At 58.9% G+C, this 27,046-nt stretch overlaps 3 protein-coding genes across 7 annotated transcripts; 2 read left to right on the top strand and 1 right to left on the bottom strand.

Annotated features, from left to right (window-relative positions):
* Positions 1 to 161: 161 nt before the first annotated feature.
* FCN3 (ficolin 3) lies at positions 162 to 4,814 on the top strand. The gene is given in 9 exon segments (XM_007198496.2): positions 162 to 189; positions 977 to 1,072; positions 1,419 to 1,463; positions 1,692 to 1,724; positions 1,947 to 2,074; positions 3,184 to 3,313; positions 3,420 to 3,517; positions 3,519 to 3,555; positions 4,573 to 4,814. Coding segments are annotated over 9 exon segments (837 nt in total).
* A 976-nt stretch (positions 4,815 to 5,790) lies between these two features.
* Positions 5,791 to 17,538, top strand: MAP3K6 (mitogen-activated protein kinase kinase kinase 6). 3 transcript variants are annotated; one of them, XM_057534250.1, is made up of 29 exons: positions 5,791 to 6,546; positions 7,914 to 8,053; positions 8,142 to 8,165; positions 8,441 to 8,631; positions 8,748 to 8,916; positions 9,296 to 9,402; positions 9,825 to 9,995; positions 10,096 to 10,208; positions 10,605 to 10,764; positions 10,971 to 11,133; positions 11,210 to 11,329; positions 11,439 to 11,488; positions 11,578 to 11,673; positions 11,829 to 11,907; positions 12,000 to 12,133; positions 12,537 to 12,664; positions 12,904 to 13,040; positions 13,367 to 13,472; positions 13,962 to 14,119; positions 14,223 to 14,415; positions 14,521 to 14,659; positions 14,953 to 15,112; positions 15,281 to 15,457; positions 15,735 to 15,840; positions 16,114 to 16,285; positions 16,372 to 16,484; positions 16,581 to 16,654; positions 16,945 to 17,021; positions 17,244 to 17,538. In XM_057534250.1, the coding sequence occupies exons 1-29, from the start codon at positions 6,204 to 6,206 to the stop codon at positions 17,332 to 17,334; spliced, it is 3,891 nt and encodes a 1,296-aa protein (XP_057390233.1). In that variant the 5' UTR covers positions 5,791 to 6,203; the 3' UTR covers positions 17,335 to 17,538. The 3 variants fall into 3 exon arrangements, with proteins under 3 accessions (XP_057390233.1, XP_057390239.1, XP_057390224.1); XM_057534241.1 differs by having other exon boundaries at positions 5,792 to 6,546; positions 11,829 to 11,916; XM_057534256.1 differs by lacking the exons at positions 16,372 to 16,484; positions 16,581 to 16,654; positions 16,945 to 17,021; positions 17,244 to 17,538 and having other exon boundaries at positions 11,829 to 11,916; positions 16,007 to 16,128.
* Positions 17,539 to 17,749: 211 nt separating this feature from the next.
* Positions 17,750 to 26,492, bottom strand: SYTL1 (synaptotagmin like 1). 3 transcript variants are annotated; one of them, XM_007170484.3, is made up of 15 exons: positions 26,380 to 26,492; positions 23,980 to 24,208; positions 22,544 to 22,692; positions 22,249 to 22,321; positions 22,122 to 22,167; positions 21,631 to 21,703; positions 21,304 to 21,407; positions 21,036 to 21,149; positions 20,632 to 20,798; positions 20,263 to 20,359; positions 19,764 to 19,922; positions 19,396 to 19,474; positions 19,173 to 19,272; positions 18,159 to 18,364; positions 17,750 to 17,950 (listed from the first exon to the last, which is right to left on the bottom strand). In XM_007170484.3, the coding sequence occupies exons 2-15, from the start codon at positions 24,168 to 24,170 to the stop codon at positions 17,811 to 17,813; spliced, it is 1,698 nt and encodes a 565-aa protein (XP_007170546.2). In that variant the 5' UTR covers positions 24,171 to 24,208; positions 26,380 to 26,492; the 3' UTR covers positions 17,750 to 17,810. The 3 variants fall into 3 exon arrangements, with proteins under 3 accessions (XP_007170546.2, XP_057409228.1, XP_007170547.2); XM_057553245.1 differs by lacking the exon at positions 26,380 to 26,492 and adding an exon at positions 25,195 to 25,296; XM_007170485.2 differs by lacking the exon at positions 26,380 to 26,492 and adding an exon at positions 25,211 to 25,284.
* Between the last annotated feature and the right edge of the window lie 554 nt (positions 26,493 to 27,046).

The raw sequence follows: 27,046 nt of genomic DNA, 5'->3' as shown, positions 1-27,046 counted from the left end.
CCATTTTTATTCATTCGTTTAACCAACATTAACTGATCATCTGCTATGTACCAGCCTATAACCCAGGGCCAGTAATAACGACCATGAGCAGGGCTGTGTAATGATGGGAGGTGACGTACCGCACCCAGCATGACTCGTGGGGTGCAGTAGGTGCCCAACAGATGGTAGCAGCGGTCATTCCTGATACTGGTGACAAGGATCAGGGGAGGATTCCTAATGGAGATGGCATTAGGGCTGGACCTTCATGGATGGGCAGAGCTTCACAGAGAGAGAAGAGGAGGAGGCTTCCGGATGGAAGGCAAAGACTGAGCTAAAGTTCAAAGGTTGAAAAACCCTACGTGAATCCAGAAGTCTGAAGAGATGGCTGCAGAGCCTTAGAGGCCAGGATCAGAAGTTGGACTCCATCCTGGTTGGAGCAGGCAGGGATTATGCCCATTCTCTCCAGGGCTGAGGAAGGAAATGCCCCCACCTTCTGCTGGTTCCAGCCTGGGTGGGGTGTCCCTGGGGAGGGACAACAGGAGGAAGTCTTGTTTCATGTCCTCTCACCAGCCTGGCCCCTTATAAACTGGCCTCCTCCCTCAGAGGCTCCAGCAAGGTGGGCCCACCCTGGACCCCACTCTCCCTTTTGCTCCTCTTGTTTGTGGAGCCCGCCTGAGAACCCAGGATGCCCCAGCTGCCCAGGTAGAGGCCTAGGGCGCCCTCTGTACCCATCTGCCCTCATTCCCTCCCTAGGTATCCTTTTCCCACCCAGGCTCACTAGCCTCAAGGAGCAGTGTGGGAGTTTGATAATCTGGGCTCTGCACAAAAACATATGCAAATAGATGCAAATGGTGAAAAACCTTGCCAGCTCCGGAGGCCAGTGTCCTGACAGCTAGAATCTGGGGGATGAAAACAGAAGTGCAGAGGGGTCTGGGAGAGAAATGCCCACTCCCCCCATGCCCATCCTGTGCCCACCCAGCCCCATGTCTCCCTGCAGAAACCAGGGAACTGGAAGCCAGCAAAGTTGTCCTCCTGCCCAGTTGTCCTGGAGCCCCAGGAAGTCCTGGGGAGAAGGGAGCGCCAGGTCCTCGAGGTGAGAGATGTTGTGGAGCAGGCAGGGACCTGGCGCAAGCTGGGGAGGATGGGGTGCAGCAGTTACAGTCTGTGCTGAGAGCCCATGACAAAAGGGCAAGGAACCTACTGCGTGCCAGGCTCCAGGCTGGATGCCCAGCATCCGAAGATTGATCCTGTAAGGTAGGTGGTACCATCCCCATTTTGCTAGGGGGAAAGTGAGGCTCAGAGAGGATAAGCAGTTTGCCCACATTCACAGAGACAGGAAAGGCTGCAGCTGGGATTTGATTTCTGGCTCCAAATCCCTCGTTGCTTTTTCGCCCCTGACATGGGGTGGGACGTAATGCATCTCTGCCTTGGGATTTCAGGGCAACTTGGACCACCAGGCAAGATGGGCCCCAAGGGTGAGCCTGGTGAGTATGTGGGGCCAGAGGTCTCCTCTTCTTTCTTTGCTCTGTCCCTGCCTCTGCTTGGCTGCTGCTCAGGAATTGGCTATGATTTCTCTCCTGCAGAGGGGGTGGAAGGCTGGGAGGAGTGGGGAGAATTAGAAGGACCTGGGCACCCTCCCCTATGGTGGTTAATGGGCATTCCCTTGGAGGTACTCAGACCTCAGAGCCAACACTCATCTTTCCCTGGGGCAGGAGATTCAGCAAACCTGCTCTGGGGCCAGGAGAGTGAGGCCGCCTTCACAGGAGCCAGGCACTTGGAGTCAGTTGGTGCTGGGGTGTTGGTGGACCCCAGGTGTGGCCCAGCGCACCTCGGAACCCCTCTTCAGGGGTCCAAAGGAATCAAGAGGGCTCCTGGGTCCCACACTTGGCCTGTTCCATTGCCTGTGAGTTGGGTGGGGGTTGGGGAATAACTTGGGGGCCCCCCTCAGTCCATCTCCCCTTCCCCAGGCCCCAGGAGCTGCCAGGAGCTGCTGAGCCGGGATGCCACCTTGAGCGGCTGGTACCATCTGTGCCTACCCGAGGGCCGAGCCCTCCCAGTCTTTTGTGACGTGGACACCACAGAGGGCGGCTGGCTGGTGAGTGAGTGTCAGGGAGAGAAGGGACTCAGAAGTCAGGCCCAGTGGGCACTTCTTCCCCTTGGCCCCTAGGGAGAGCCAGAGCCCACCAGAGCCAAGGCACCCCTTAAGCGTAACTCACTAAGGAATGAAGTCTGAGAAGACTTCACAGAGGAGATGCCATATGAGAGGGCCTTGAAGGCTGTGTAGAAGTTCTCGAGATAGATGAGGTACAGGAGGGCATTCCAGGTAGAGGGAAAGACAAATGTAAGGAGGCAGGAGAGTACAAGAGGGTGCGGGAGGACTGTATGAATGAGCTGAGAGCAGGTGGAGCGGTTGGCTGAGGTCTACTGCTGTGGGTCAAGCATGGACTGAGGGCCCTTGAAAAGACCAGTTCACAGAGGGCACTGAATGACCCACTGAGGAGTGTGGAGGGCAGTGGGGAGCCATGGAAGAGTTTTAAGCAGGGGAGGGACCAGGTCGGACATGTTTTAGAAAGAAGACTCAGGCTACACTGTGGCAGATGCATTGAGTGGGGACCAGACTGCAGGTAGGGACACAGGTTAGGGCAACTGCAGGGGTCAGGGCAGGAGAAGAGGGTGGGCAGTGGCAACAATGGAAGTAGAGGCTCTTAGACTGAAAGATATTTAGGAGAGAAACTCTGCAGGGCCTGGGGTCTGCTTGGCTTGAAGAGGAAAGTGGGGTTGGGAGGGAGCATCAGGGTAAGGCTGGGTGGGCCTCTGGAGGTGACCTCTCTGCTCTAATATCTTGATTCTTATGATAGTAAACTAAAGCAGGTTATTTTGAATCTGACCCCCAACTGGACTGACCCTCTCGGGAGGACAGGGACGATGTTTATCATTTCAGTTCCCCCAGGGCTTTCGAGGCTACAGTGTGAAGTTGAGAGTCAGTAAAAGGTAATAAGTGTGTGTAGAGCTCGTCAGCATATTCACAGGCAAGGCTCACTTGGACTCACACTTTATCAACAAGCCCCCAATCCAAAGAGGGGGTGCCTGTCCACCTGCCCCCCACAGTGCATCCACTCTCAGCTGCCTCTGCCCCCTGCTTCTCCTCATCCCATGCACAGCCTGGAGTAATGGCTGCCATGCTAGCCTTCTCTGCCTCCCTAGCTATTCCAGCGGTGACAGGATGGTTTCGTGGATTTCTTCTGCTCTTGGTCCTCCTACAAAGCAGGTCTTGGGAGCCAGGAGTCCGAATTCTGGCTGGGTAATGAGAATTTGCCCCAGCTTACTCTCCAGAGTAGGTTCTCAGTAGGGTCCAGGGAGCTGGAGGGGCATTTCCCTGACATTCTGACTTCCCACCTGGGATCTGAGGATTCCTCCATCTCTGCCTCCCTGTCCCCCAGGTACCTGGGAGCTGCGGGTGGAGCTGGAGGACTTTAAAGACAACTGCACCTTTGCTCACTGTGGGGCCTTCCACCTCCTTGGGGATGCAGGTCACTACCCAGCTAGTGCTTGGCAGGTTCTCAGAGGGCACTGCAGGTGAGCGAGCCTACAGTGGGGCCTTGGAGTAGGCAAAGAAGGTGAGGGAGGCTGGGTTCTTTCCCAGGGCTGCCACGGCCTCCATGAATGACCCAGGACAACTCCTTCCCCTCTGTGGGCCTCAGTTTCCTCATCTGAAAAATGGCAGTCGTGAGACACGGGGGTGTAGGAGTGAAGAAGCTGGGCTCTGGAGGCAAACAATCCTGAGTTTAAGTCCAGCTCTGTCATTTACTAACTATGTGACCTTGGGCAAGTCCCTTCTGGGTCAGAGCCTCAGTTTCCTCCCCTGTAAAATGGGTAAGGAGGCAGGGAGGGAGGGTGTGGGAGACCTCTGAGGCTCTGTTGAGTGTTAGCATTATCTGCCTTTTTTGTTTTTAATACTTATTCATTCATTTATTTAGGCTCTGCCAGTTCTTAGTTGCGGCACGCGGGATCTTCATTGCCGTGTGCGGGATCTTTAGTTGTGGCATGCATGTGGGATCTAGTTCCCTGACCAGAGATCGAACCCGGGCCCCCTGCATTGGTAGTGTGGAGTCTTAGCCACTGGACCACCAGGGAAGTCCCCAGCATTATCTGCTTTGGAAGAGGAACCAGAGAAGGCTTTTTTCAAAGAAACACCAGCTGTTGAGGAGAAATTTGAAAGAGGGAAGTGGTTATGAGGAGGTGCCTCAGGAGAGCCCCCTTTCCTGCCCAGGCTTCTGAGAAATCCCTCCCAGCTCCCCCTGGCACAGTTGCTCAGGCTGCAGATGGGAGCTGGGAGGAGACAAAGGAGCAAGAGGGAAGCTGAGGATTCTGGGAGGGGACAAGGTAGGCGGCGGAGCCAGTGGCTTTGGAGCCACAGTCCTGAGCTCAAGTCCCAGTGCCCCTGTGTAGCCTTGGGCAAACACCCTGGCTCCTTGGCACTGCTGTTTTCTCATGGGGCCTGAAAACATCCACCTCACAATTGCTCTGAGGCTCCTGTGAGATCATCTCTCCAAGGTGCCGGCACCTAGGTGCCTCCCATCCCCTTCCTGCCAGGGGACTCCCTGAGCTTCCACAGCAGGAAGCCCTTTACCACCTATGACACCAACCATGATACAAGCAAGAGCAACTGCGAGGTGACTGTTCGTGGTGCCTGGTATTTCAGATCCTGCTATCAGTCCAATCTCGACGGGCGCCACTGGATGTCCGAAGCCACTGCCCATAACTGTGGCATTGACTGGGCCTCAGGCTGTGGCATGGGCCACCCTTACCACAGGGTTCACATAATGCTTTGCTAGGGCACCCTGGCAACAAGCAGGGTTATCTTATCTCTCCCGTACAGTTTCTGGACCCTCAGCTACCCCTCCCCATTGCTAACCATCTTTGCTCCTCTGTCCACGTTAAAAAAAAGAAAATCACTTTAACCCTTTCCTGGCTTGCAGACCTCTTCCAGTTATTGGGAAAAACTCACAAGGGCAGAGCAGGGACACAGGTTTCAGTTCCATTCAAGGAAGATATTCCTTCCAGTCAGGAAGACGGACGAATTGGCCTCAAAAGGTAGTGAGGCTTCCATCCCAAGAGGTGTGCAAGCCAAGGCCAGAGGAGCATTGAGTGGTGGACTTGGAAGGATTCAGGCATCCACTGACAATACTCTTGGGCCCCCTGGGTCCTACAAGTGGATGGTTTTGTGGTGGGAATTGCACAGCTATCTCACCCTCTCTATTGCCCCCTCCTTGTCCCTTCTAAGTTGTCTCACACACTAATGTCTCTGGAGATTCTTTCTTTCAACAGACCCCGCAGGGGGCAGGGCCTGCAATTCCCACCTCTGCTTTAGCCCTGGCCTGGGCACACACACTCATATGTGTGTGTGTGTGTGTGTGTGTGTGTATATATATATATATATATATATATATATATATATATAAAATATTTATTTATTTAAATCTTCTTTGCGGCATGTGGGATCTTTTAGTTGTGGCATGAGAACTCTTAGTTGTGGCATGTGGGATCTCATTCCCCGACCAGTGAGCAAACCTGGGCCCCCTGCATTGGGAGTGCGGAGTCTCAGCCACTGGACCACCAGGGAAGTCCCCCGGGCACACGTCTTACGAGTGCCTGCTGTGAGCAGTCCACAGTGGTTGGCGTGCACAGGGGCACAGGCTGTACCGGAAGCCGCCTGTCTTAGAGGTTCTGGCGGGAGAGGAGGGAGGGAAGACGCCGAGTCCCGGGCCGCTAGGGAGCGGTGCTGCCCCAGGGCCGAGGGTGGAGCTTTCCCCGTCGTCCAGGAAAGGGCTGGGCCCGGCCTACATGTGAGGGCAGGAGAGAGCGACTGCCGGCGCTCTCCTGCGGAATCCGGGTGGTGAGCACTGCCTGACCGATTCCCGGGATCCCCCACGTGACTCTGAGTCGCGGATCATCGGATGCCCAAGATTCCCGGGACCCCAATCCCCGATTTCAGATCCTCAGGACCTTACAAGTCAGAGGCCGGATTTCGCCCTGGACACCAGATTCCCAAACGGGACCTCCGGCCGGACTCCGGATCTCCAGATCTCCAGATCTTCAGATCCCGTAGGAGATTCCCGATCCTGACCTGATTCCCGATCCCGAGATCCCGGTATCTGTTGTCCCTGGCTCCTGTCCCGCCCCGGGTGCCCAAAGCCCGGCGCCCGACGCCCGAGCGCCCCCGCATGGCGGGGCAGTGCCTGAGGTCTGAAGCCGCGGAGCGCGCCGGCAGCTGCTGGCAGGACCCGCTGGCCGAGGCGCTGAGCCGGGGCCGGGCGCTCGCGGCGTCCCCGGGCCGGGGCTGCGCGCGAAGCCGGCCGCTTAGCGTGGTCTACGTGTTGACCCGGGAGCCGCAGCCCTTGGCGGACCCCGAGACTGGAGCCGAGGCGGAGCCGCTGCCTCTGCGCTGCCTGCGTGAGGCCTGCGCGCAGCTCCCCGGACCGCGGCCACGACCTCAGCTGCGCAGCCTGCCTTTTGGGACCCTGGCGCTGGGAGAAACCTCAGCGCTCGATTCCTTCTACAACGCGGGTGAGCGCTCCTGGGGGCGGGGCGGGGCGCTGGGGCGGGGCTTAGGGTCTTGGGAGGAGCCGAAGGGGCGTGGCTCGGCGACTCCCGGGAGACCCCGAGGTGTGGGGTGTAGGGGGCTATGCGGGCATAAAGTGAGCTAAAGTCTAGGGGCTCGAGGCGGGGTCGTGATAAAAGCGGAGTTTAGGGCATCTGGAGCACGGCCGGACTCGGGCAGGGATTTAGCGGGTCCAGGTCTGGCTCGGGGTTCAGGGTTGGAGCTTAAGCACTCTGGAGTCGGCACCGTGCCTAGGGAGAGGCTGGGAGCGGGGCAGGGTGTGGTATCTCAGGAGTGGGATTGGAGAACTCAGCCTCGGGATGATCTCGCACGGAGCTCATGACGGAGAATCCTGGGAGGTGGAACTTGGACTGGGGAAAGGAGTCGTAACATGTGGGCCTGGAATTCAGGGTTCCTATACTACTTCCGAGGATCCAGCTGGAGAGGCAGAAAGAGAAGTGAAGGGGACCAACTGCCCAACTGCACTGGATTCCAGGCGAGGGAGCTTGGGTTATGAGACCCCAGTAGTTCCGAGAGAATGGGCCGAGCTGGGGGGTGCTGGAGGCGGAGCAGGGTCGTCCGGGGGCGGGACCAGAAGGCGGCTATTCCCGCGCGGGTCACCCCGCCCTCTCGCCATCCCGGACGCCCCGCCCCCGATAGTTATTTGTTCATGCAAGAGTCCAGTAACCGTACTTGCAGGATGTCCATAAAACCTCAGCCTAAAAATGAAGGCTGACTCGACCTTGAGGACATAAAGACACACACACAGAGTCACAGACTCACAAATCGTACATATGTTGATTCACATAAACTGTCGCAGACACTGTCACACACAGAGATACAGACACAGCAAGCTGCACACGCACACACACACACACACACACACACAGAGGCACAGTGTACACGCACAGGGCATGTGTGTATACACATGTGTGTACACACAGCACACTGCTCGGCCAGCCCCTTTCAAAAGACTGGATTGAGAACCCAGGGAAGGGGACTTTTATCTTTGCACAACTCCTGCCTCTCAGATGGCCTAGAACAGGCTCCAGACTGGTGCACAGCCTCCCCTTCTCTGTGCCCAGTGTCCGCAGGCTCTGAACAGTGGGATATGAGTCATAGCCCAGGGAGCTCCACTCCTTTCCTTGCAATACTATAGATACAAATTCTGTATGAGCCAGAGGGACCCTAAAAGGGGGAAACTGAGGCCCAGAGCAAAACTGGACCCTGCTGGAGTCACAATGGGAAGGCAGGCTGAGCCAGGATGGATCCCCAGGCTCCTTCCCCACAAGCTGGGCTTCAGGGCTCAGGGCCCCCACCCGTGTGCCCGCAGATGTGGTGGTGCTGGAGGTGAGCAGCTCCCTGGCGCAGCCCTCCCTGTTTTACCACCTGGGTGTGCGGGAGAGCTTCAGCATGACCAACAACGTGCTCCTCTGCTCCCAGGCCGACCTCCCTGACCTGCAGGCCCTGCGGGTAGGTGGCCAGCGGGCTGGTGGGGGCCGGCACAGAGCTGGGGTGGCCCTACTCAGAACACCAGTATCTGAATGTCTGTCCCCCGCAGGAGGACATTTTCCAGAAGAACTCGGTGAGCAGAAACCACCCCTACTCCAATGTGCCCTTTGACCTCCATTATGACCTCTGACCTCCACTATCTTTCCTGGCCTCCTCATTCCTCTCTGACCTCCCTAGTGCCCCCTGACATCCATGTGACCCTTTGTTCCCTATTGTCTCCCTTCATGAAGTGTGCCCCTTCCCTGCTATTTTAGTCCCCACTGGTGCTGACCTCTGACCCCCTCACTGCCCCTCTCTAACCTGGTACTGACCTCTGACCTCCACTGATTCCCACCTCCCTCCCACCAGGATTCCGTTGGCAGCTACACGTTGATCCCCTATGTGGTGACAGCCACTGGTCGGGTGCTATGTGGAGATGCGGGCCTCCTGAGGGGCCTGGCTGACGGCCTGGTACAGGCTGGGGTGGGCACTGAGGTGCTGCTCACACCCCTGGTGGGCCGGCTTGCCCGCCTGCTGGAGGCCACGCCCACAGACTCCTGGTAATGGGGGCCCTCAGCAGGTGCACTGGGAGGAGGCTGGTGAGGGTACAGTGGGCTGGGGCTGAGGGGCAAGCCTGGCCATTCTCTCTCCCCCCTTTCCCTGCCGTGGACGTCAGTGGCTATTTCCGGGAGACCATTCGGCGGGACATCCGGCAGGCGCGGGAGCGGTTCAGCGGGCAGCAGCTGCGGCAGGAGCTGGCTCGCCTGCAGCGGAGACTGGACAGCATAGAGCTGCTCAGCCCAGACATCATCATGAACCTGCTGCTCTCCTACCGTGATGTGCAGGTGTGTGCAGAGAGGCGGGCAGTGGGGGCAGCGGCATTCAGTGTCGGACAAACCCGAGTCCAGCTCCTGGACTCACTTGCTCACTGGTGGCTTTGAACAAATTATCTGACATCTCTGAGCCTCGGTTTCCTTGTCTGTAATAGGGGATGATCATGTCTCCCAGGGCAGCTGGGAGGCTGGGGCACACAGTGGGTTCTCCGTGTAAGGTGTGGTGTCTACACCACCTGCTGGGCCTGAAGGAGGTGTGCAGAGGACGGTGGGTGGGAAGATGGGGTGTTGGGGTGGGAGGGGACCCCAGCTCAAGGTTTACCTCAGGGTCTGTGGGCCGATGGGACCCACCAGCAGCCATCAGGCCAGTGCGTGCTATTCCCTCCTGCAGGACTACTCAGCCATCATTGAGCTGGTGGAGACACTGCAGGCCTTGCCCACCTGTGACGTGGCCGAGCAGCACAATGTCTGCTTCCACTACACATTTGCCCTCAACCGGTGGGTAGCAGAGCAAGGCTCAGGTCATAGCACATGGGGACATGGGTCTCTGCTGTGCAAAGTCATTGCTGTCTGCAAACACTGCTGTTCAAGGAATTTGCTGACCAAGGTCACACTGATGTCAAATGGTCCCTATTGTTCTGTTCTTGCTGCCCAGGGTTGGGTGGGGTGGTGGTGCTGCCCTTGGAGTGGTCACAGCTATCCAAGGTCACTGCTCCTCAGAGTCATTGCAGCTAGAAATCACTTCCATCTGGGATTACTACCTCTAGAAAGATCAGAGCTGACCAGAGTCACTGCTATTCTGGGTTCATGATTGTCAGGCCCTTGGAAGGGTCCCTGCTGTTCAGGGTCTGGGGGTTCCTAGACAGAGAGTGGAGGCAGGGCCATCAAGTGGGTCCCCAGCCTTCTTCCCCTTCCCCTAGGAGGAACAGGCCTGGGGACCGGGAGAAGGCACTGGCTGTGCTGCTGCCACTGGTACAGTTTGAGGGCTCAGTGGCACCTGACCTATATTGCATGTGTGGCCGTATCTATAAGGACATGTTCTTCAGCTCTGACTTCCAGGATGCTGGGCACCGGGAGCAGGCCTATCACTGGTAAGGGGCCCAAACAAGTGGACAGTGGGCTGAGCTAGAGGGATGAGGAATGGGGCTGTGGGCATCAGTCCAGCCCCGCGTCCTCTCACCCTTACCCCAGGTATCGCAAGGCTTTTGATGTAGAGCCCAGCCTCCACTCGGGCATCAACGCAGCTGTGCTTCTCATTGCCGCCGGGCAGCGCTTTGAGGACTCCAAGGAGCTCCGGCTCATAGGTGAACCCCAATCCTGCACCCCTATCCCCTACCCACAGGAGCTCGGAGAGGCCTGGGGAGAGGGCAGGGAGAGAAGACACTGGGCTGGAGCTGAGGCCGACTTCATCCCCTTTTGGACCTGTTCTGCCTGAACCTACCCCTGTCCTGGGCCTTCATGAGCCCTTGAGCCCACAGCTGTTCCTAAGCTCACACCTGTGTTCCTTACACACTGAATTCCATGTACACTTGTTCCCAAACCCTCACCTGTGCCTGAGCTCCTACTCCCACCTGAGATCTGGCCACACCTAAGTTTTTACCCATTTCTATGTTCCTGCCCACATGAATTTTGTGGCCTACACCTGGGCTTTGCCCAAAGTTGTAATTACATTCAATACAACCCTTGCCCCTCCCTCCCAGGCATGAAGCTGGGCTGCCTGCTGGCCCGAAAAGGCTGTGTGGAGAAGATGCAGTATTACTGGGATGTTGGCTTCTACCTGGGAGCTCAGATCCTTGCCAATGACCTCACCCAGGTGGCACTGGCTGCAGAGCAGCTGTACAAGCTCAATGCCCCCGTATGGTAGGTGGCCCCTTCTGTGGTGGTCCTGGGCTGGCCTGGGCTGTCAGCTTCTGCACCTATATCCACTGGCATCTAGTCTGAACCTCTTTCAGACCAGTGCCCATGGCACCCAATGGCCACATTCTGGCTGCATCCAAGCCAGTCTACTCTCCCTGGCAGTACTAGCTGGTGCCTGGGCTGAGTTGAGGACAAGATTGTGTCTGCAGGTACCTGGTGTCTGTGATGGAAACCTTCCTGCTGTACCAGCACTTCAGACCCACACTAGAGCCTCCTGGAGAAACCCCACACCATGCCCACTTCTGGCTCCACTTTTTGCTACAGTCCTGCCAGCCACTCAAGATGACTTGTTCCCAAGGGGAGCAGTGCTTGGTGAGGCCCGTGGGGTGTGGGACCTGGGAGAGGGGCAGGCCCCTTTTGACCAACCCCTCTCCCCTGTCATCTGCAGGTGCTGGTCCTGGAGATGAATAAGGTGCTGCTACCAGCCAGGCTGGAGGCTCAGGGTACCAACCCGGTGAGCACAGTGACAGTGAGCCTGCTGGAGCCCGGTAAGCAGGTGATATCGCCGGTGAGTCACCCCCATTCACATCTATGCACCCCTTCTCTCCAGCCTTTCCCCCATCCCCAGACCCCTCTCCCGGTCCCCACACCCCTCTCAGACCTTTTTCTTCTCACAGGACGTTCCCTCCAGCTGGACCTTCCCGGTGGCCTCCATCAGCGGTGTCAGGTGAGAGGGGAGACCTGGGGGAGGTCGGGCGGGGGCGGGGGGGGCGCTGCGGGGCTGCCCGGCTCACTGGGGTTCTTCATCCCTTCCAGCGTGTCGAAGCGAGACGAGCGCTGCTGCTTCCTCTACGCGCTTCCCCCGGCTCAGGACGTCCAGCTGTGCTTCCCCAGCGGAGGGCACTGCCAGTGGTGCGCGCAGCCCTTCGGGGTCAGGGTGCTCTGAGGGCAAGGGTGCTCGGTGTATTGAGGGAAAGGAAGGGATATGTTCCCTGGGTGCTCTCGGCAAAGAGGGGACAGTTTCCGCCCAAGGTGCCCCTCCCATCAGTCTGATCTCGGCCCCTCAGGTTCTGCGGGCTGATCCAGGCCTTGGTGAAGAATCCGGACTCCACGGCGGCCGCAGAGGAGGCGGAGGGCAGAGGGGAGGTACTGGAGGTGAGGAAGGGGTTGCTGGGAGCTTGAGGAGGGGGAAGGGCTGAGGGCCCAGGTGAACCCCGCATCTCACCCGCCCCCCCCAGTTTGATTATGAGTACACGGAGTCGGGAGAGCGGCTGGTGCTGGGCAAGGGCACCTACGGGGTGGTGTACGCCGGCCGCGATCGGCGCACGCGGGTGCGCATCGCCATCAAGGAGATCCCGGAGCGGGACAGCAGGTTTGGGACCTGAGGCCACGCGGGCGGGGCTCAGGGCTCGGGGTGGGGGACCAGGTGGGCGGGTCAAATGGGCGGGACCGCGAGTTGAGAGGGTCCTGTGGGCGGGACTGCAGGCGGGGGTGACGCGGATGCCCAAGTGGTCGAGCCGAGTGCGCGGGCTCACAGAAGCGAGAGTACGAGCCCAGTGGGCCCAGGCCTGTACGCAGAACTGCAGGGACCCGGAGGGTGGGCTGTGGTCTGGAGGGGCGTGTGGGCTGGGTGATTAAGTTGCGGAAGGTCGGAAGGTCGGGGGCCGGGGTGCTGGTGGGAGGGGCAGATCCTGGGGTCTGCCTTGCTGGCGCTGGAGTTGGGTAAGCATCTCTGCCCCAAGCTGGCCTGTTCTTCACTCCCTACCTGCCCCCAGGTTCTCTCAGCCACTGCATGAAGAGATCGCTCTGCACAAACGCCTGCGCCACAAGAACATCGTGCGCTATCTGGGCTCAGCCAGTCAGGGCGGCTACCTCAAGATCTTCATGGAGGAAGTGCCTGGAGGTTCCTGCCCTGTGTGGGATGGGAATGGAACTGGAGTTGTGGGGCATGGGGCTGGAGCCAAGCAGGGGTGGAGAACCCTCCGGGAAAATGAACCCTGGCGTGTGTGGGCGGTGTAGCCCAGAATTAGCTGAGGCAGTGCAGTTGGGTGATGGAGTCTGGGCCATGGCCTGGCCTTTGAGCAGAGAGCTGTGGGCTGGAGCAGGTGGGTGCCAATTATGACCTTGGACTCATCTTCCCAGGCAGCCTGTCCTCCTTGCTGCGGTCAGTGTGGGGACCCCTGCAGGACAACGAGAGCACCATCAGTTTCTACACCCGCCAGATCCTGCAGGGACTTGGCTACCTGCACGACAACCGCATCGTGCATCGAGATATCAAGGTCAGCGTGTAGCTGGCTCACCCTGGTGGGGGGGTGGGGTGGGGAGGAAGAGATATGGCCCCAGACAGAGGCTGGCAGTTTAGACTAAGTGGGCAGACCCTTTGCAAAGGGTTGGGGAATTCATCAAGAAGGTTCCCCAGAGAAGGCAAGAAGTTCAGATCTGAAGCTAACTTCCAGAGGGGGATAAGTGGGATGGCAGGGGGAGGAGGTTGATAGAGGCAGGGTCAGGCTGGGAGTCCCAGGAGTCGGGGTCTCGGGATAGGGTCCTGTTCTGGCACCAGGAGCCCAGCCTGATGTCCGCTGAGCACAATGTCCACTCTACTCAGGGGGACAACGTACTGATCAACACCTTCAGCGGGCTGCTCAAGATTTCCGACTTTGGTACCTCCAAGCGACTAGCAGGCATCACACCCTGCACTGAGACCTTCACAGGTAACAGGGGGTGGGGTGGTGAATGGGGTTGCTGACATGGGGCGGAGAACTCTTGGGACCTTCCAGGGAATGCTGTTTCTCCTGGGCATGGAGTTAAGAGTCCTAATGGGGGATGGAACCCGGGGCAGGTGATTGAGCCAGGGGTGAGGTGATAGAATCTAGAACTGGAGCTTGGATAGCTGATGACATTGAGTTTAGTCCCTGAAACGGAGCCCAGAAGTGTTGACGTGGTCTAAAGGTCAAAGCGGATGATGCAATCCCGGATAGATGATGGCACCTACTGTGGATGATGGAGCCCACGAACGTGATGGAGCCTGAGATGAGTGAGGAGACTCAGGATAGATGTTTGATGACCAGGGGAGGTGATAGGAACTGTTTTGGATACTAAAGTTCAGAGTGAATGCAGGTGGCCAGAGGATGACAGAGCCCCCTGCCGCCCCCACAGTGACAAAGCCTAGATGCGCATTATTGCTACTGCTCCTGTCCTAGGGACCCTACAATATATGGCCCCAGAAATCATTGACCAGGGCCCACGAGGGTATGGGAAGGCGGCGGACATCTGGTCATTGGGCTGCACTGTAATCGAGATGGCCACAGGTCGCCCACCCTTCCACGAGCTGGGGAGCCCACAGGCTGCCATGTTTCAGGTGAGATCCCTCAGGGCCTGGCTTATGAGGTGGGGTGGGGACAGACTGGGCCCTGAACACCTCTAAACTTGTCCCTTGTGTCCCCTCCCTGCCCTCTTCCCAGGTGGGCATGTACAAGGTGCACCCACCAATGCCCATTTCTCTGTCAGCCGAGGCTCAAGCCTTCCTCCTCCGAACTTTTGAGCCAGACCCACGCCTCCGAGCCAGTGCTCAAGCACTGCTGGAGGACCCCTTCCTGCAACCTGGGAAGAGGAGCTGCCGCCCCGGCTCCCCCCAACATGCTCTAAGGTCCTCAGGTACTAAGTGGGTGGAGGGAGTGAGCACGCTGGGGTGAGGGCAGAGGAGCTGTGGAGGTGAGAGGGCTCAGGGGGCCCCGGCTGACAACCTTGTCCCTCCCTCAGACGCCCCTTCCGCCAGCCCCACTCCTTCAGCTGACTTGACCTCCCAGTCCCAGACATTCCCGCGCCCTCAGGCACCCTCTCAGCACCCTCCCAGTCTCCCCAAGCGCTGCCTCAGTTATGGGGACACCTGCCAGCTCCGGTAAGAACCCAGGGTCCTGGGGTGGGTTTGCTTCATCTGGTTTTGCCCTGGTACACTCCCTCCAGAAAAAGCCCTCCTTGGGGACTTGGGCACTTTGACCACTTGCAAGGATGGCATTTGGTGCCCTCCTCCCAAATGCTCTTACTTATATTTATTGTGCCCTCTCAATTCTGAGTTCATCTCTTTTATCCCTGTGAGGTGGGCATGAAAGTAAAAGCCAGGATTCAAACTCTGGGGTGGAAGTGGCTGGTGTTGCTGCCCTCCCTCCATCAGCTGCTCTTCACTGCACCCAGGGTGCCTGAGGAGCCTGGGGCCGAGGAGCCCGCGTCCCCTGAGGAGAGCTCGGGGCTGAGCCTCCTGCACCAAGAGAGCAAGCGCCGGGCCATGTTGGCCACAGTACTGAAGCAGGAGCTGCAGGCCCTGGCGGAGAGTCTCTGCCTGGAGCAAGAACAGGTGGGCTGCTTGCCCCGGCGCCCCCTGCTGGTCGAGCACCAACAGAACTCCTGCTGAAGGCCTCCTCCGTCCCTCCGCTCCCCACCCCACCGCGCCCCGCACCCTCCCACCAGCATCTCCCCCGGCTCAGGCGGGAATACTCGCTGATGACCTTCTCTTCCTCTTCAGGGTTCCCATCTGGGGAGGAATCATGCGGAACAGCTACTGCGCTGCCTCAGGGCGCACATCCACACTCCCAACCGCCGGCAGCTGGCCCAGCAGCTGCGGGAGCTGCAAGGGCAGCTTCGGGCCCAGGGCCTTGGGCCCGAGATTCTGCAAGGACCGCTCTTCGCCTTCCCGGATGCGGTGAGGGAGCTTTCTCAGTTAGGGCTGCCCAATAAGAGGTAGTGAGCTCCCCATGCTTGGGAATGTACAAGGACTTGATGTTGCAAGATTCCACGTCTTCCCAGATAGAACCATCGGGAAAGGGACAGCTGCCCAGTCCTAGCTTCCTAGCCCCTCTTTTGATCCCAAGCCTGCCCACCCCACTTGCCTCCGATAGAAGACTTTCTAGGCCTTTCCAACTCAAGCCCCATCTGTTTGAAGCTCAGCAGTCTCAGCCGCACCCTTTCTCCTGCTCCAGGTGAAGCAGATCCTCCACAGGCGCCAGATCCGCCCACACTGGATGTTCGTGCTGGACTCGCTGCTCAGCCGTGCTGTGCGGGCAGCCCTGACTGTTCTGGCCCCAGGTGGGTGGGGGACTGGAGCCTGCCTGCCTGCCTGCCTGTGGGGCGAGGGTGTGATCCTTGGGGGCGTGGTGAACACAAATTGGGCAGGTAGGGGCGTGGTCAGTGAGGCCCCGGCTTGACCCGGCACCAAGCAGGGGGATGGCGTAACCAAATGGATATCTCCCAGGCTGACACTGCCTAGCCCGTGCCCAGAGCCCCGCGTCCTCTGCCGATGTCTGGGGTCCTAAATGGGCATTCTCGCCCTGCCTGAGTTCACCCCACTCGGATTGGCAGAGGCGGAAAAGGAGGCAGTCCCACCGAAGTCGGAGGAGTCCAATGAAGAAGAGGAGTCCCAGCGGATGCAGCAGGAGACCCCAGTCCAGGGGAACCCGCTCCCAGGGGAACCCCAGCAGGGCACCCCACCTTCGATGGTGCAGCTGGGCCTCTTGCGAGCAGAGACCGATAGGTACAGCTTCTGGGACTCGCCCATAGCCTCTGCAGGAGCTTCACCCCTACGCCCCCTCCATTCTATTGCCTTCTGCCTTCTAACAGGCTTCGAGATGTCCTGGCTGAGAAGGAACGGGAGTGCCAGGTCCTAGTGCAGCTAACCCTACAGCACGTCAGTGGGGAGGCCAGGACCTGGGCCCTGGCCTCAGAGCCTCCAGGTGAGTGGGAGCAGGCTGGAGAGCTCAAATGGTGGGTGTGAGGCAGCTTCTTGGCAGAGGCATCCTTGGGTTCACCAGCTGACTTCTCCCTGACAGCTGCTCTCACAGTGGACCAGGGCCTGGTGCGGTGGCTACAGGAACTGAATGTGGATTCAGGCACCATCCAGACGGTGAGTGGGCGAGTACTGGCAGGCCCTGACCCCCACCAACCAAAGACTCCATCTATGCCCATCTTTCAGCTCTTCTCACTTTCTCCCTCTGATGCAGAGAATCTCAATACTGAATGAGCACTTTGTATATGCCTCCCATTGGACAGATGAGAAAACTGAGGCCCAGAAAGGAGTGTGATCTGTCCTAGCATGTTGGTAGTAGAACAGAGCTAGTTCCTCGGTCTCTGGACCCACCTTTCTCTGATTTTACCTCTCCCTGTTTCTGTGTATGTGTCTTTGTCCACAACTAGCTACTGAACCACAGCTTCACCCTCCATGCCTTACTGACCTGTGCCACTAGAGATGACCTCATCTACACACGCATCAGGTATGTCCTGGGCCCTTGAGGGATAACCCACACATATGGCCTCATGCTGTCCAGATCCTGACACCACCCTCCTAGTTACAGGCCTGCCTGGGTTCCTCTCTGAAAACTATAGGGACCCTAGGGTCCCTTGAGGACAGAGGGGGCATCAGGCAGACAGTGGGTACCAGAGAGAGAGCCCAGGGCCTTCTTCTGCCTGAGCCTCATTGAGCCTGGTACCCCCAGGGGAGGGATGGTATGCCGCATCTGGAGAGCCATCTTGGCACAGCGAGCAAGATCCACGCCAGTTACCCCTGGCCCGCAGGAGGCTGAATGAGGACATCGGAGACAGGAGGCCAGACCCAAGGATGGATGAATGCAGGAAACACAAGAGGCTTCTGACACACCTGCCCCAGGACCCAGGGGCAACTGGAGGAGGCCAGGTGGGCGGGGGGCAGGGTAGGGCCCAAGCCTAGCCACAGTGGGGGGAACCAACCAGAGAGGTGCCTCAAGCTCACGGAGTACCAGCAGGCAAAGACTATTAAACAATACTTTTGTACCCTTGGGCCTTGGCGATGTCTGAAGTATGGGGAGGAGTCCTAGGACCAGCTCCCTAAGGTCTTTATGTCTGAGTCTAAAGTTCCTTCATCTGGCCCTCTTCACTTTCCTGCTATCATTGCCCTCCCCACACTCCCACTCCCAAGCCGACAACAGCCCCTTGTTGCCCTCAGAATAGACTTTATTGACTTTAGCCAAGGGCAGGCCCTGAGATGGGGGTCCAGAAAGAGGGGTTTTGTAGGGCTTGTAGGGCAGCTATGTCCTGGGGGCCAGGTTGGTTCTGAGGGGCAGAAGGCCATCCACCCACACACATGGCCGCTCCAGGAGGGTCTGCCACAGCTGCCTCTCCTCAGGGGTGGAGTCCATCCAGGGCACCTGGAGCCCATAGCTGCTGCCTAGATGTGGGCGGGCAGGGGTGGAAGACATGGTCACGCTGGACACCCCAGGTCCCAAGGAACACCTGCCTGGTCCCAGATCATGCACTGTCACCCCCACATTCTCCGTGGATACCAAAGCTCAGGAAAGGACAGAGAAGTGCCCAGGGCCACGTGTCAAGCCCCTGCCTCCTAGCATCGGGTCCCCTCAGGGCTCTGCCCCACTCACCGGTGCCCAGGCTGAGGCGTGTGCCCCCCAGCTGGCGACTGGCCAGGGGCCCATGGTCCCAGAGAGAGAGCTCAGCACAGGCCTGGAGCAGGTCAGTAGGGCCGAAGCCATCATAAACCATGGTGTGATTGAACATGGGGCTGAGGCTGCGTCGCACCACCCTTGTCCGTTGGCGGCTGGCCCGGCTGTCATCAGGCAGCACCAAACTGTGGGGAGGTGGGCTGGCATCAAGTGGCCACCCCCTCACACTCCCCAGAACCAACCAGTCACCGAGGCCTACCCATACTTCCTCACAATGTCCACGTCCTCTGGCTCCTGCCTGAGAACTGGCCTCAAACCCTCAGTATCCTGGGACCTTTGCGCCAACCTCCTCTCAGATCTCCTGCCTTTAAAAGTTATAACACCTATTCACAGGACCCCAGAGTAATGTCTCTGAAATGCAGTTCTGCTACTCCTCAGCTCAATCACCTTCACAGCCCCCCAGAAGTAGTTTCCAAACTTTTTAAAGCATTGGAGCCCTTTCTGCAAGACAAAAATATTACTCAGAAGTACAAAACCTAAAAGAAAAACAATGCCTCTTGTTGAATCAAGGCTGGGAACTCAGAACCTCATTGGCCTACCTCTATTTTACTCTCTGAGGGTGGGACAGCACCTGGAGGCACCCCTAGAATTCCTCCGGTGCTTACTTTCAAAGCCACTGAACTGCAAGTTCAGGACCAAACCCCACAGCCTGGCTTTCCAGGTCCTCCATGGACAGGCCCCTGAGACCTCCCAGGTCTCAGCCTCAGCTCTCCAACAAGTCCTATGCTCCAGTCACTGAAATGCAGCTGTTCAGAGGAGTGCTCAACTCTCCTGACTCCAGGCCTTTGCTCAAGCCGTCCCCTCCACCTCTGCTCAGCGGTCAAAACCCAGAGTGGTGAATCAAGGGTGGGTGATTAGAAAGGGTTTGTTGAAGGTGGGGAGCTCCGCTGCATGAGAAGGGAAGAGAAGCGGGGAAGTACCGATGCCCCTCACCATTGTATGTAGGTATCCAGGGATCCTGGGCGCAGAGGCACGAGGTCCTGAGCTTCCTTCACCCAGAAGTGCAGCTCCCCGCTCGGGGGCAGTCCTGCGCCTGCGAAGAGGCTCAGCTCAGGCCCTGCCCCAAGGACAGACACTTGTCCCTCACCCTTGCGGGACAGAGATTCCCCGCCTCTCAAGGCCCGTCCAGCTTGGCCTCTCGCCGGCGGTCACTCACCCTCAGAGCCAGCAGGCACGTACTTGAGGGACAGAGAGAGCAGTCCGCGGCTGGGAAGGTCGTCGGGAGAGGGCGGGACCTGCGAGAGGCGGGCTCGTCAGGGGGTGGGGACAAAGTCCTAGGGAAAAGGGGCCGGAAGGGAGAGAAGTCTCCAGACACCGACGGGGCGGGCCTATCGGGGAGGGGTCTTGGAGGGGGCTGCCGAGAGAACGGCCTGGGGAATCCGAGAGCCCCGCCACCGGCAGTCAGGGACAGACCTCTGCATGGGGCCGTAAGGTTTCGAGGCTGAGGGGGACTGGGGGAAAGCCCAGTGCGGTAAAGGCGGGAGATCTGTGCCGCGGGTCTACCCGCGCGGGCCAGCTGCTCACCCGGGGCTGCAGGGGGAGCCAGGTGGGCTCGGAGTCCCAGTCCCACGTGTCCAGGGGCACTTCGACTTCGCCCAGAAAGATGTTGCGACCCAGGCTTTCGCGGTGCCACACGGACAGGCTCAGCACGCGGCCCCGGAGCTCGGCCTGCGGGACGGAGTACTGGGGACAGGAGGTGCGCTTTAATGAAGCAGCGTCGATGGCCCCGGCCTCAGTGTTGCGGGAGTGTTGGCTGGGGCTTATCCTACCACGCTCCTTGCTGGAAGGAATCCTGCGGAGCCCCGGACGGTATTAATGGGGGTCTGGACAAGCGCCGCGCCCACCTCTATACTGACATGTTGGAGAGCGCGTTAACGCGAGGCCCTCCCTGCCGTTCCTCCCGCAGAATGGAGGATTGGAGCGACCGGCAATGACGACACCATGGCTGCCCCTGCCACCCGGTCCCCGCAGGAAGGGGCGTTCGGTTCACTAATGGGGGGCCGCCCTGGCGTCGCAGCCTCACCCAGAGAGTCTCGTTGAAGACCGGGTTCAGATTCCGTTTCTTCACTGAGGTCTTGCGCTTGCTCTGCTTATCCGGGAGGAGTTTGCTTTTGACATAGCTGGAGCGGGGCAGGTGAGGACCGGAGGTGAAGGGGGACCCCTTTACCCCTCCAGCCCCTTCCAGCGCCTACTCCCCAGCCACAGCCGGGAACGCAGCTTCGCGTGCCAGGCCTCGGGCAGCGCTTTACAGGAGTTATCTCACCCAGCTCCCGCGTCTACCAAGAACGTTATTCCCATTTTGAAGATGAGGAAACTGAGGCCAAGAAAAGCGGTGGGGTTGGGCAGTGAGAGCGGCTCCCTAGTGCCCCTCCTCGCGGGGTCAGACACTCACGGGTCGGAGCGGCGGCGCCGGGCGGCGGCCAGGCCCTGGCACTGGATCACGTGCACGCGCAGCTCGGCGGCACCCGGCTCGTAGTGCAGCGCGAAGTGCAGGGAGCCGCGGACCTGCACCGCGCCCGCCTCCGCCTCCCCGGACAGGCTCATTTGGCTGCTGCTCAGCTGCGGGCGGAGGGTGGGGAGGTCAGGGCGGGCTGCGGGGCTCACGTCGGGGCCGGGGAAGGGGAGCGCGGAGGGTTCAGATGGGGGGGAAGGGGGGTAAAGTGAGGTAGCTTGCCTGGAGGCTGGAGTGTTAGGTCCGGGGGTCAAGGGAGGGGTCATGCAGGGGCAACGCCTCGGGATACGGGGAGGGGAGGCGCACCCCACCCCCACCCCAGGCCTTCTCCCTCACCCCCTCACCGTGGAGGAGTTGAGGCTGGATATGGAGGAGCTGCTGCTGAGCACGCGGTCGAGTGACAGGTCGGGCCCCGGGGCCTCCTCCCCATTCTCCAGGATCTCGGACGCCTCCTGGGTCTGAGGAGGGGGTAAGTGACGGGGGCGCCCCCTAACGCCCCGCCCCTCCCGCGACCGCTCTCGGTCCCGGACGGCTCGCAGCCTCGGGCAGCTGCACTCCCCTCCCAGAGTCTGCTCCGGGTCTTGAGAGCAGCCGCGGGCCGCTCCCGCCTACCTGGGCAGGCGGGGGCTGCGGCTCCTCCTCTCCCCTCGACGGAGGCTCCAGCTCGGGGTCAGCCTCCTCGGCGGCAAAGACCTGAACGCCCCCGGGGCCAGGGGCTGGGAGGGGCACAAACAGCTCAGCGAGCCCCTCCCCTGCCCGCCCTGCCTCTGAGCAAATTTGGAGGGACTGGTTTACAACCCCCATTCAGACCTCAGTGCTGCCCTGCGGTCGCCGCCCCCTAAGCAGGACGAGGAAGGTGAACATAGGTGGCTGGGGTCACTTAGAGCTGCCTCTGATCCCCGCAACCTCTGTGCTCCCAACACACACCTTCCCACTCACCTTCTTGGGCCTGGGGCTCCTCCTCATGATCTGAAGACTTTGGGGGGACATATGGTGAGGGGAAATCAGGTCCCTGAAAGAAGCAAGGGGTAGAAGTCACAGAGGGGGCCAGTGGTGAAGGGGTCAGAGGTTCCAGCTTCAGATTTTGCACTGCCCTCAGGGCAGAGCTGGCAACTAGCTGCAGGACCAGTCTGGCCTGTACTTCACACCCCTTCACACTTCAGGGCCTGCCCTACCTAACTCCCAGGGTCCCTTTGGTGGCATCTGAGTCTTGGACCTCACCCAGCTCAGTCCACACTCCACCCCTAGTAACCAATTCAGAGTTTCCTTTAGAGGATGGGCCCACACCCCCATTTGACAGAGGAGGATGACAGAGGCCCAGGCCAGGATCTCCTGATTCTCAGGCTGGGCTCTTTCCCCAGCACATCCCACCTCCATGCCAGGGACACTGTACATTCATTCATTAGCCCATTCAGTCATTCATTACTCACCTCAGCCTCGCTGAACCTCTCTTGGGGGGCCTCGTCCATGGGGAGCCTGGGAGGAGGGAGAGGTGTAGTCAGAAATGGGCCCCAGGTGACTGGGAGGCACCCTCCACTCCCTGCCATGCCTCCTCACCTGGGCTCCAGCGCCTCTTCGGTCTCTTTCCCAGCAGCCTCAGCCTCCGCATCGCTGCCCTGAGCCTGGTCTCCTGCACCCAGGTGAGAAATTCTGTGAAACTCTCTTCTCAGGATGTCTGGCCCTTGGAGATGCCCACCCACCTCCTGTAGCCCATGGAGGGGTGGTGCCCACTCAAAGTCACACAGTGTCAGGGGCAGCTGGAACTGAAACCAGGGGCCCTCTCTCCTTGTCCACATACACCCGGTGACCTGGGCTGCCCAAGGCGTGCCCCACTCTGGGGAGTTCCTCTCACCCCTGGAGCCCTTCTTCCTGCGGATGGAGGCGCGAACAAGGTCAGAGCCAAGGTGGGCGTGGTGGTGCCGCTGGAAGCGTGCTTCCTGGAACCAGTCCCCTGTAAGGATCTTCAGCTGCCCAGGGTCTGCCAGCGATGTCCGGAGCTTGCTGGAGGATGGGGTAGGGCGTGGCTGTCACCACCCAGGCAATCAACATTATTGCCACCCACTCTGTGCCAGGCCCTGTACCTGGGACCAGGGATACAACAGCAAATCAGACTTGATCCCTGCTTTGGAGGAGCTCAGGTTGGTGGGGAGACTGAGTCCAGAATAGACAAGTACACTATAGTGAGGTAGAGCCATGATGTATGTAAGAGGGCCAGCTTTGCCTGTGAGAATACTGGAGGGCTTCCCAGAGGAGGTGACATGTGAATTGCTCTTAAATGACAAATTGGAGTTCTCCAGGTAGAGAAGAAAAATAATTATTATTCATTAAATGACTGTGTATAATCCTTCCTAATTCTATGAGGTAGGGCTCGTTAGCTCCATTTTACAGATGAGGAGAGTGGTGCTGGTACAAGCTAGGAAGTGTCTGTCCCCAAACACTACTTGTAAGTAAGTCCCATGCTGCTCTGCCATTGTGCTCTTCCAGGCAGGAGAAACATCATAAAAGCGAAGGGTGTGGGCTTCCCTGGTGGCGCAGTGGTTGAGAATCTGCCTGCCAAGGCAGGGGACACGGGTTCGAGCCCTGGTCTGGGAAGATCCCACATGCCGCGGAGCAACTAGGCCCGTGAGCCACAATTACTGAGCCTGCGCGTCTGGAGCCTGTGCTCCGCAACAAGAGAGGCCGCGATAGTGAGAGGCCCGCGCACCGCGATGAAGAGTGGCCCCCGCTTGCCGCAACTAGAGAAAGCCCTCACACAGAAACGAAGACCCAACACAGCCATAAATAAATAAGTAAATAAATAAAATTAAAAAAAAAAAAAAAAAGCGAAGGGTGTGTTCGGGGACTGTGGATCACCCAAGTGGCTGTAGTGGACATTTTGTGTATGTGTGTCAGGGGGTGAGGCTTACTGGTGGAAGAGGCTGGCAGGGTCCAACCAGGGAGGCCTTGTGGACCACGCTTCGGAGCTTGCCCCTGACAGGAGATGCTGAGGAACCATGTGAGGTTTCAGGAGAGGATATTAAAGACAGATCTGGAGAGTCCCAGCTGCAGCATGGAGGGGGGGCCAGAAAGGGCGAGCCCAGAGGCAGGGAGGCCGGCAAGGGAGCTGGTGCAGCCACCCTGGGAGAGGTGATGAACTGAGCCGGCCAAGGGTGGAGTGGACCAGTGGGCAAAAACAAGATCTACCCAGTTATCTGACAGGCTGCACATTGGTAGGAGAGAGGGTGGGAGTCACCCAAGCCCCCCAGTGCCTGAGGCCCCTTCCTCTGGGGCTCCCCTACTCTGCCTTACCTGACCCGTCCCTCCTCCAGCTGGCGCAGGTGAGCATCTCGCTTCAGGACCTTGGCAATAGCCTCTTGCTCCTCCTCTGTCAGGAAACTGAGATCCAATAGCCCATCAGCCTCAGGCTGTGGCTCATGTGCCATGAGGAGGCCAGGCAGGGACAAGAGCCCCTTTTGAGATGGGTGGCCCCTCTGGGGCATCAGCTGGGGCAGCGCCCAGGCTGGGCACACGTGGCTCCCTGGGGGCAGAGCAAGGGTCAGGTAAAGGCCTGCCCATATACAGGGCACATCCTGGAGCCAATTGCCTTTTCTGCCCAAATATACACCCCCCATGGTGGGCAGGGTACAAGCCCAAGAAGGCTGAGATCAAGGTGGCATGAGATGCACTCATGGACACATGCATACAGAGACCCATGAACATACTCAGGGACACACTCAAAGACATGTAGACATGTACATGTGCACACTGATACATGTAGATATAGTTCCTCACAGTGAGATGCACACCTGGTCACACATGCACACTGACACCTATATAAAGACAGGCTCATGCATACCCGTTCCCCCATAAAGGGCCCTATGCAGTCATAGGCCCAGATCCATGTCCAAACCAAGAGATGTATGTAACATATCCTTAAACCTGCACACAGGCACATGCACACAGGGGAGACAAGGACCCACAGATGGGTTCACCTATACAAGAATAAGTCCAGGGACAAAGACCTGTCCTTAGATATATACAAATCACACACACTTTTGCACACACATACTGTATCCCCCAAACTAGATTGTGAGCTCCTTGAAGTCAGGGACAGGGCCTCATCCTCAAAGCCAGAACTGTGCACACAGCAGATGGTTAGTAAAAGTTTGACTAGTTAAATGCAGAAATACATGCACCTGCACACACATGGGAAATGCACACACATGAACACGCAGCCAGACGCACAGGTGCACACACATATCTGCTCACCACCCTGCCCTGGGAATCTCCCAACTTGGGTCCTTTCCCTCCACCCTGCTCTGGCCTATTGGGCCTTCCTGTCTGAGGCAACCTCCTGCCAGCTCACAGCCTAACTTCCTCCCCTGGAGGTAACTGCTGCACCCACTCCCACGGAGGCCTCCAGCCCAAGGTTGCCCCTGCTGCCAGCCCTGCCCTCTGGCCTGGAGCCCCTCCCTAGACCCCTTTACTCTGTCCACATGGGTTCCCCATGCCCTGACCCAGGACCTGGCTGGGGTGGGACCTGGTGGTGGAGGCCGAGTGCTGCAAAGCAGCTCAGGTACCACGGTGACTCCGGAAGGAAAACATTTGCCCAGCCCCGAGGGGCGTGTGGACGTGGCAAGGGGCCTGTGACTGGGCCGTGGGCAGAGCCGTGGCCTGAGCCCACTGGGCGGTCTCTCCTCTCCTCCCGCCCCTTTAGTCCCTTCCCTCCTGGGGCACCAGGCAGGGCTGAGATGGAAGAGGACACTCAGCAGGCAGGTCCTGGCTTGTGCCTGCCGCCAGCCTGCGCTCTGTGCCCTCCCAGCTGAGTCAGCGAGCCCCTTGAGCGAGCCCTCTCCCCCTGCTGCCCCACCCTCACCCAGGGGGTGGGTGGGTGTCTCTATCGGGTGTTGTGTATGACGCTGTGGAAATGCCTGTGTGACCCATGTTAACAGCATTTCCTGAACATCTGCTGTGTGCAGGTCCTGGGTGTTGCAGACGCACTGTTGAGGGCTCTTCTGGGGCCTGTGTGTGAGCCTGTGTGGCTGGCCCTGTGTTACCCGGTGCCGCTGGGAGTCTCTGTTCCGCAGGCGTCTGCGCACTGTGGGATCTGGGAGGCTGTATATTTTGTGGGTGTGAATGTGGTATCACTGCATGTGTGTCTGGGCGTCATGTCACAGTGTGGTGCTGCATGGGGGACTGTCATCTGTGTGATATGTTCTGTGACTTTCTGGGCGACAGCGCAGTGGAGTGTGTGCGCGCACGCGTGTGTGTGTGTGTGTGTGTGTGTGTGTGACTGGGCTGTGTGTTGTGGTGTGTACTCTGGTGCCCTGGGGGCCACCAGGTGTGTGTGTATGAGTATGGAGGTGGAGGGACGTTCCACAGAACTGACCCTGCCCGCCCTTGTCCTGAGGTCTGCTTGGGCTGGGCTGTGGGCATCTGAGCCCAGGGTCCCCAGCAGCACACCCCTCCCTGCAGTCCCCTCTGGTTCCAGAGGCAGAATCCAGTGTCTGGTCCTCCCCACTCTGTTTCAACACTTATGGGACAGACCCATCGGTCAGTTTAAGGGTCTGTCCTTCTGTCTGGCTGTTCCAGCCCCAGACACGCTCCACCTCCCCCACCCCTAGGTCCTAGAGGGTGCTCAGGTTACCAGGTGGCAGTGCCCACCCCTCGGGACACTGGCAGGGGCCCTCTGGCCCCGAGGTGTATTACCTGTAGGGGTCCAGTATGGAGGGGACACCTTTGTCGGGTAACTCTGGCTCCCCTGGCAGCTGAGTTTCAGGGACCAGAAGAAGAGCAGTGAGGGCCTAAGGCTGACTCAACCGGCAGCCCAGCGGAGTGCCTGCCCCACTGAGGAGGAAACACCTTCTCACAGGGCCTGATACAAAACCGGGCCTGGACTCCCGGCTCCCCAGGGGCGCGGCCTGGGCTTTCAGCAACCCCAGAGCAGGTTTGGTGGGTAGGAGATGCCTGGGGCTTGGCCCCAGCTCCTCTGCAGACTTATTCTGTAACTCCTGTAACCCGAGCTGGCCCCACCCCCTCAGAGCCTTGGTTGCCCCATCTGTAGGATGGGTAGCAGCCCCACCCTGCCCACTAAGGAGCTGATAGGAACTTGCTTTGAAAGCAAAGTTAGAAACATTTCTGAGAACCAGGGTAGTGGAAGGATTGCAGACTATAGCCAGACAACCCTGAATAGTTCCTGCTGTGCCACTGTGTGACCTTAAGCAGGCCTCTCAACCATTCTGAGCTGCAGTTTCCTCCTGTGCAAACTGCAGGCAGCAGTGTGAAGAGCCTCTGAGAGAAATGAAAGTGCTTGGCACAAGCTGGCATATGGGAGGTACCAGGTGTTCCCTGGCCAACATAGTCCCCTCCATGTCCA

The sequence above is a fragment of the Balaenoptera acutorostrata genome, chromosome 1 (genome assembly GCF_949987535.1).
Source record: "Balaenoptera acutorostrata chromosome 1, mBalAcu1.1, whole genome shotgun sequence".
NCBI classification, from domain to species: Eukaryota; Metazoa; Chordata; class Mammalia; order Artiodactyla; family Balaenopteridae; genus Balaenoptera; species Balaenoptera acutorostrata.
Note: the sequence above shows the minus strand (reverse complement) of the source record. Positions and strands in the feature narration are given on the sequence as shown.

Coding starts and splice junctions, on each gene's coding strand:
- MAP3K6 (XM_057534241.1), top strand. CDS start 6,204: ATGGCGGGGCAGTGCCTGAGGTCTGAAGCCGCGGAGCGCGCCGGCAGC. Junction 11,134..11,209: donor CCCAAGGGGAGCAGTGCTTG/GTGAGGCCCGTG, acceptor TGTCATCTGCAG/GTGCTGGTCCTGGAGATGAA. Junction 11,330..11,438: donor GTAAGCAGGTGATATCGCCG/GTGAGTCACCCC, acceptor TTCTTCTCACAG/GACGTTCCCTCCAGCTGGAC.
- SYTL1 (XM_007170484.3), bottom strand. CDS start 24,170: ATGCCCCAGAGGGGCCACCCATCTCAAAAGGGGCTCTTGTCCCTGCCT. Junction 20,799..21,035: donor CCAGCCTCAACTCCTCCACG/GTGAGGGGGTGA, acceptor CTCCGCCCGCAG/CTGAGCAGCAGCCAAATGAG. Junction 17,951..18,158: donor ACGCCTCAGCCTGGGCACCG/GTGAGTGGGGCA, acceptor GCCCACATCTAG/GCAGCAGCTATGGGCTCCAG.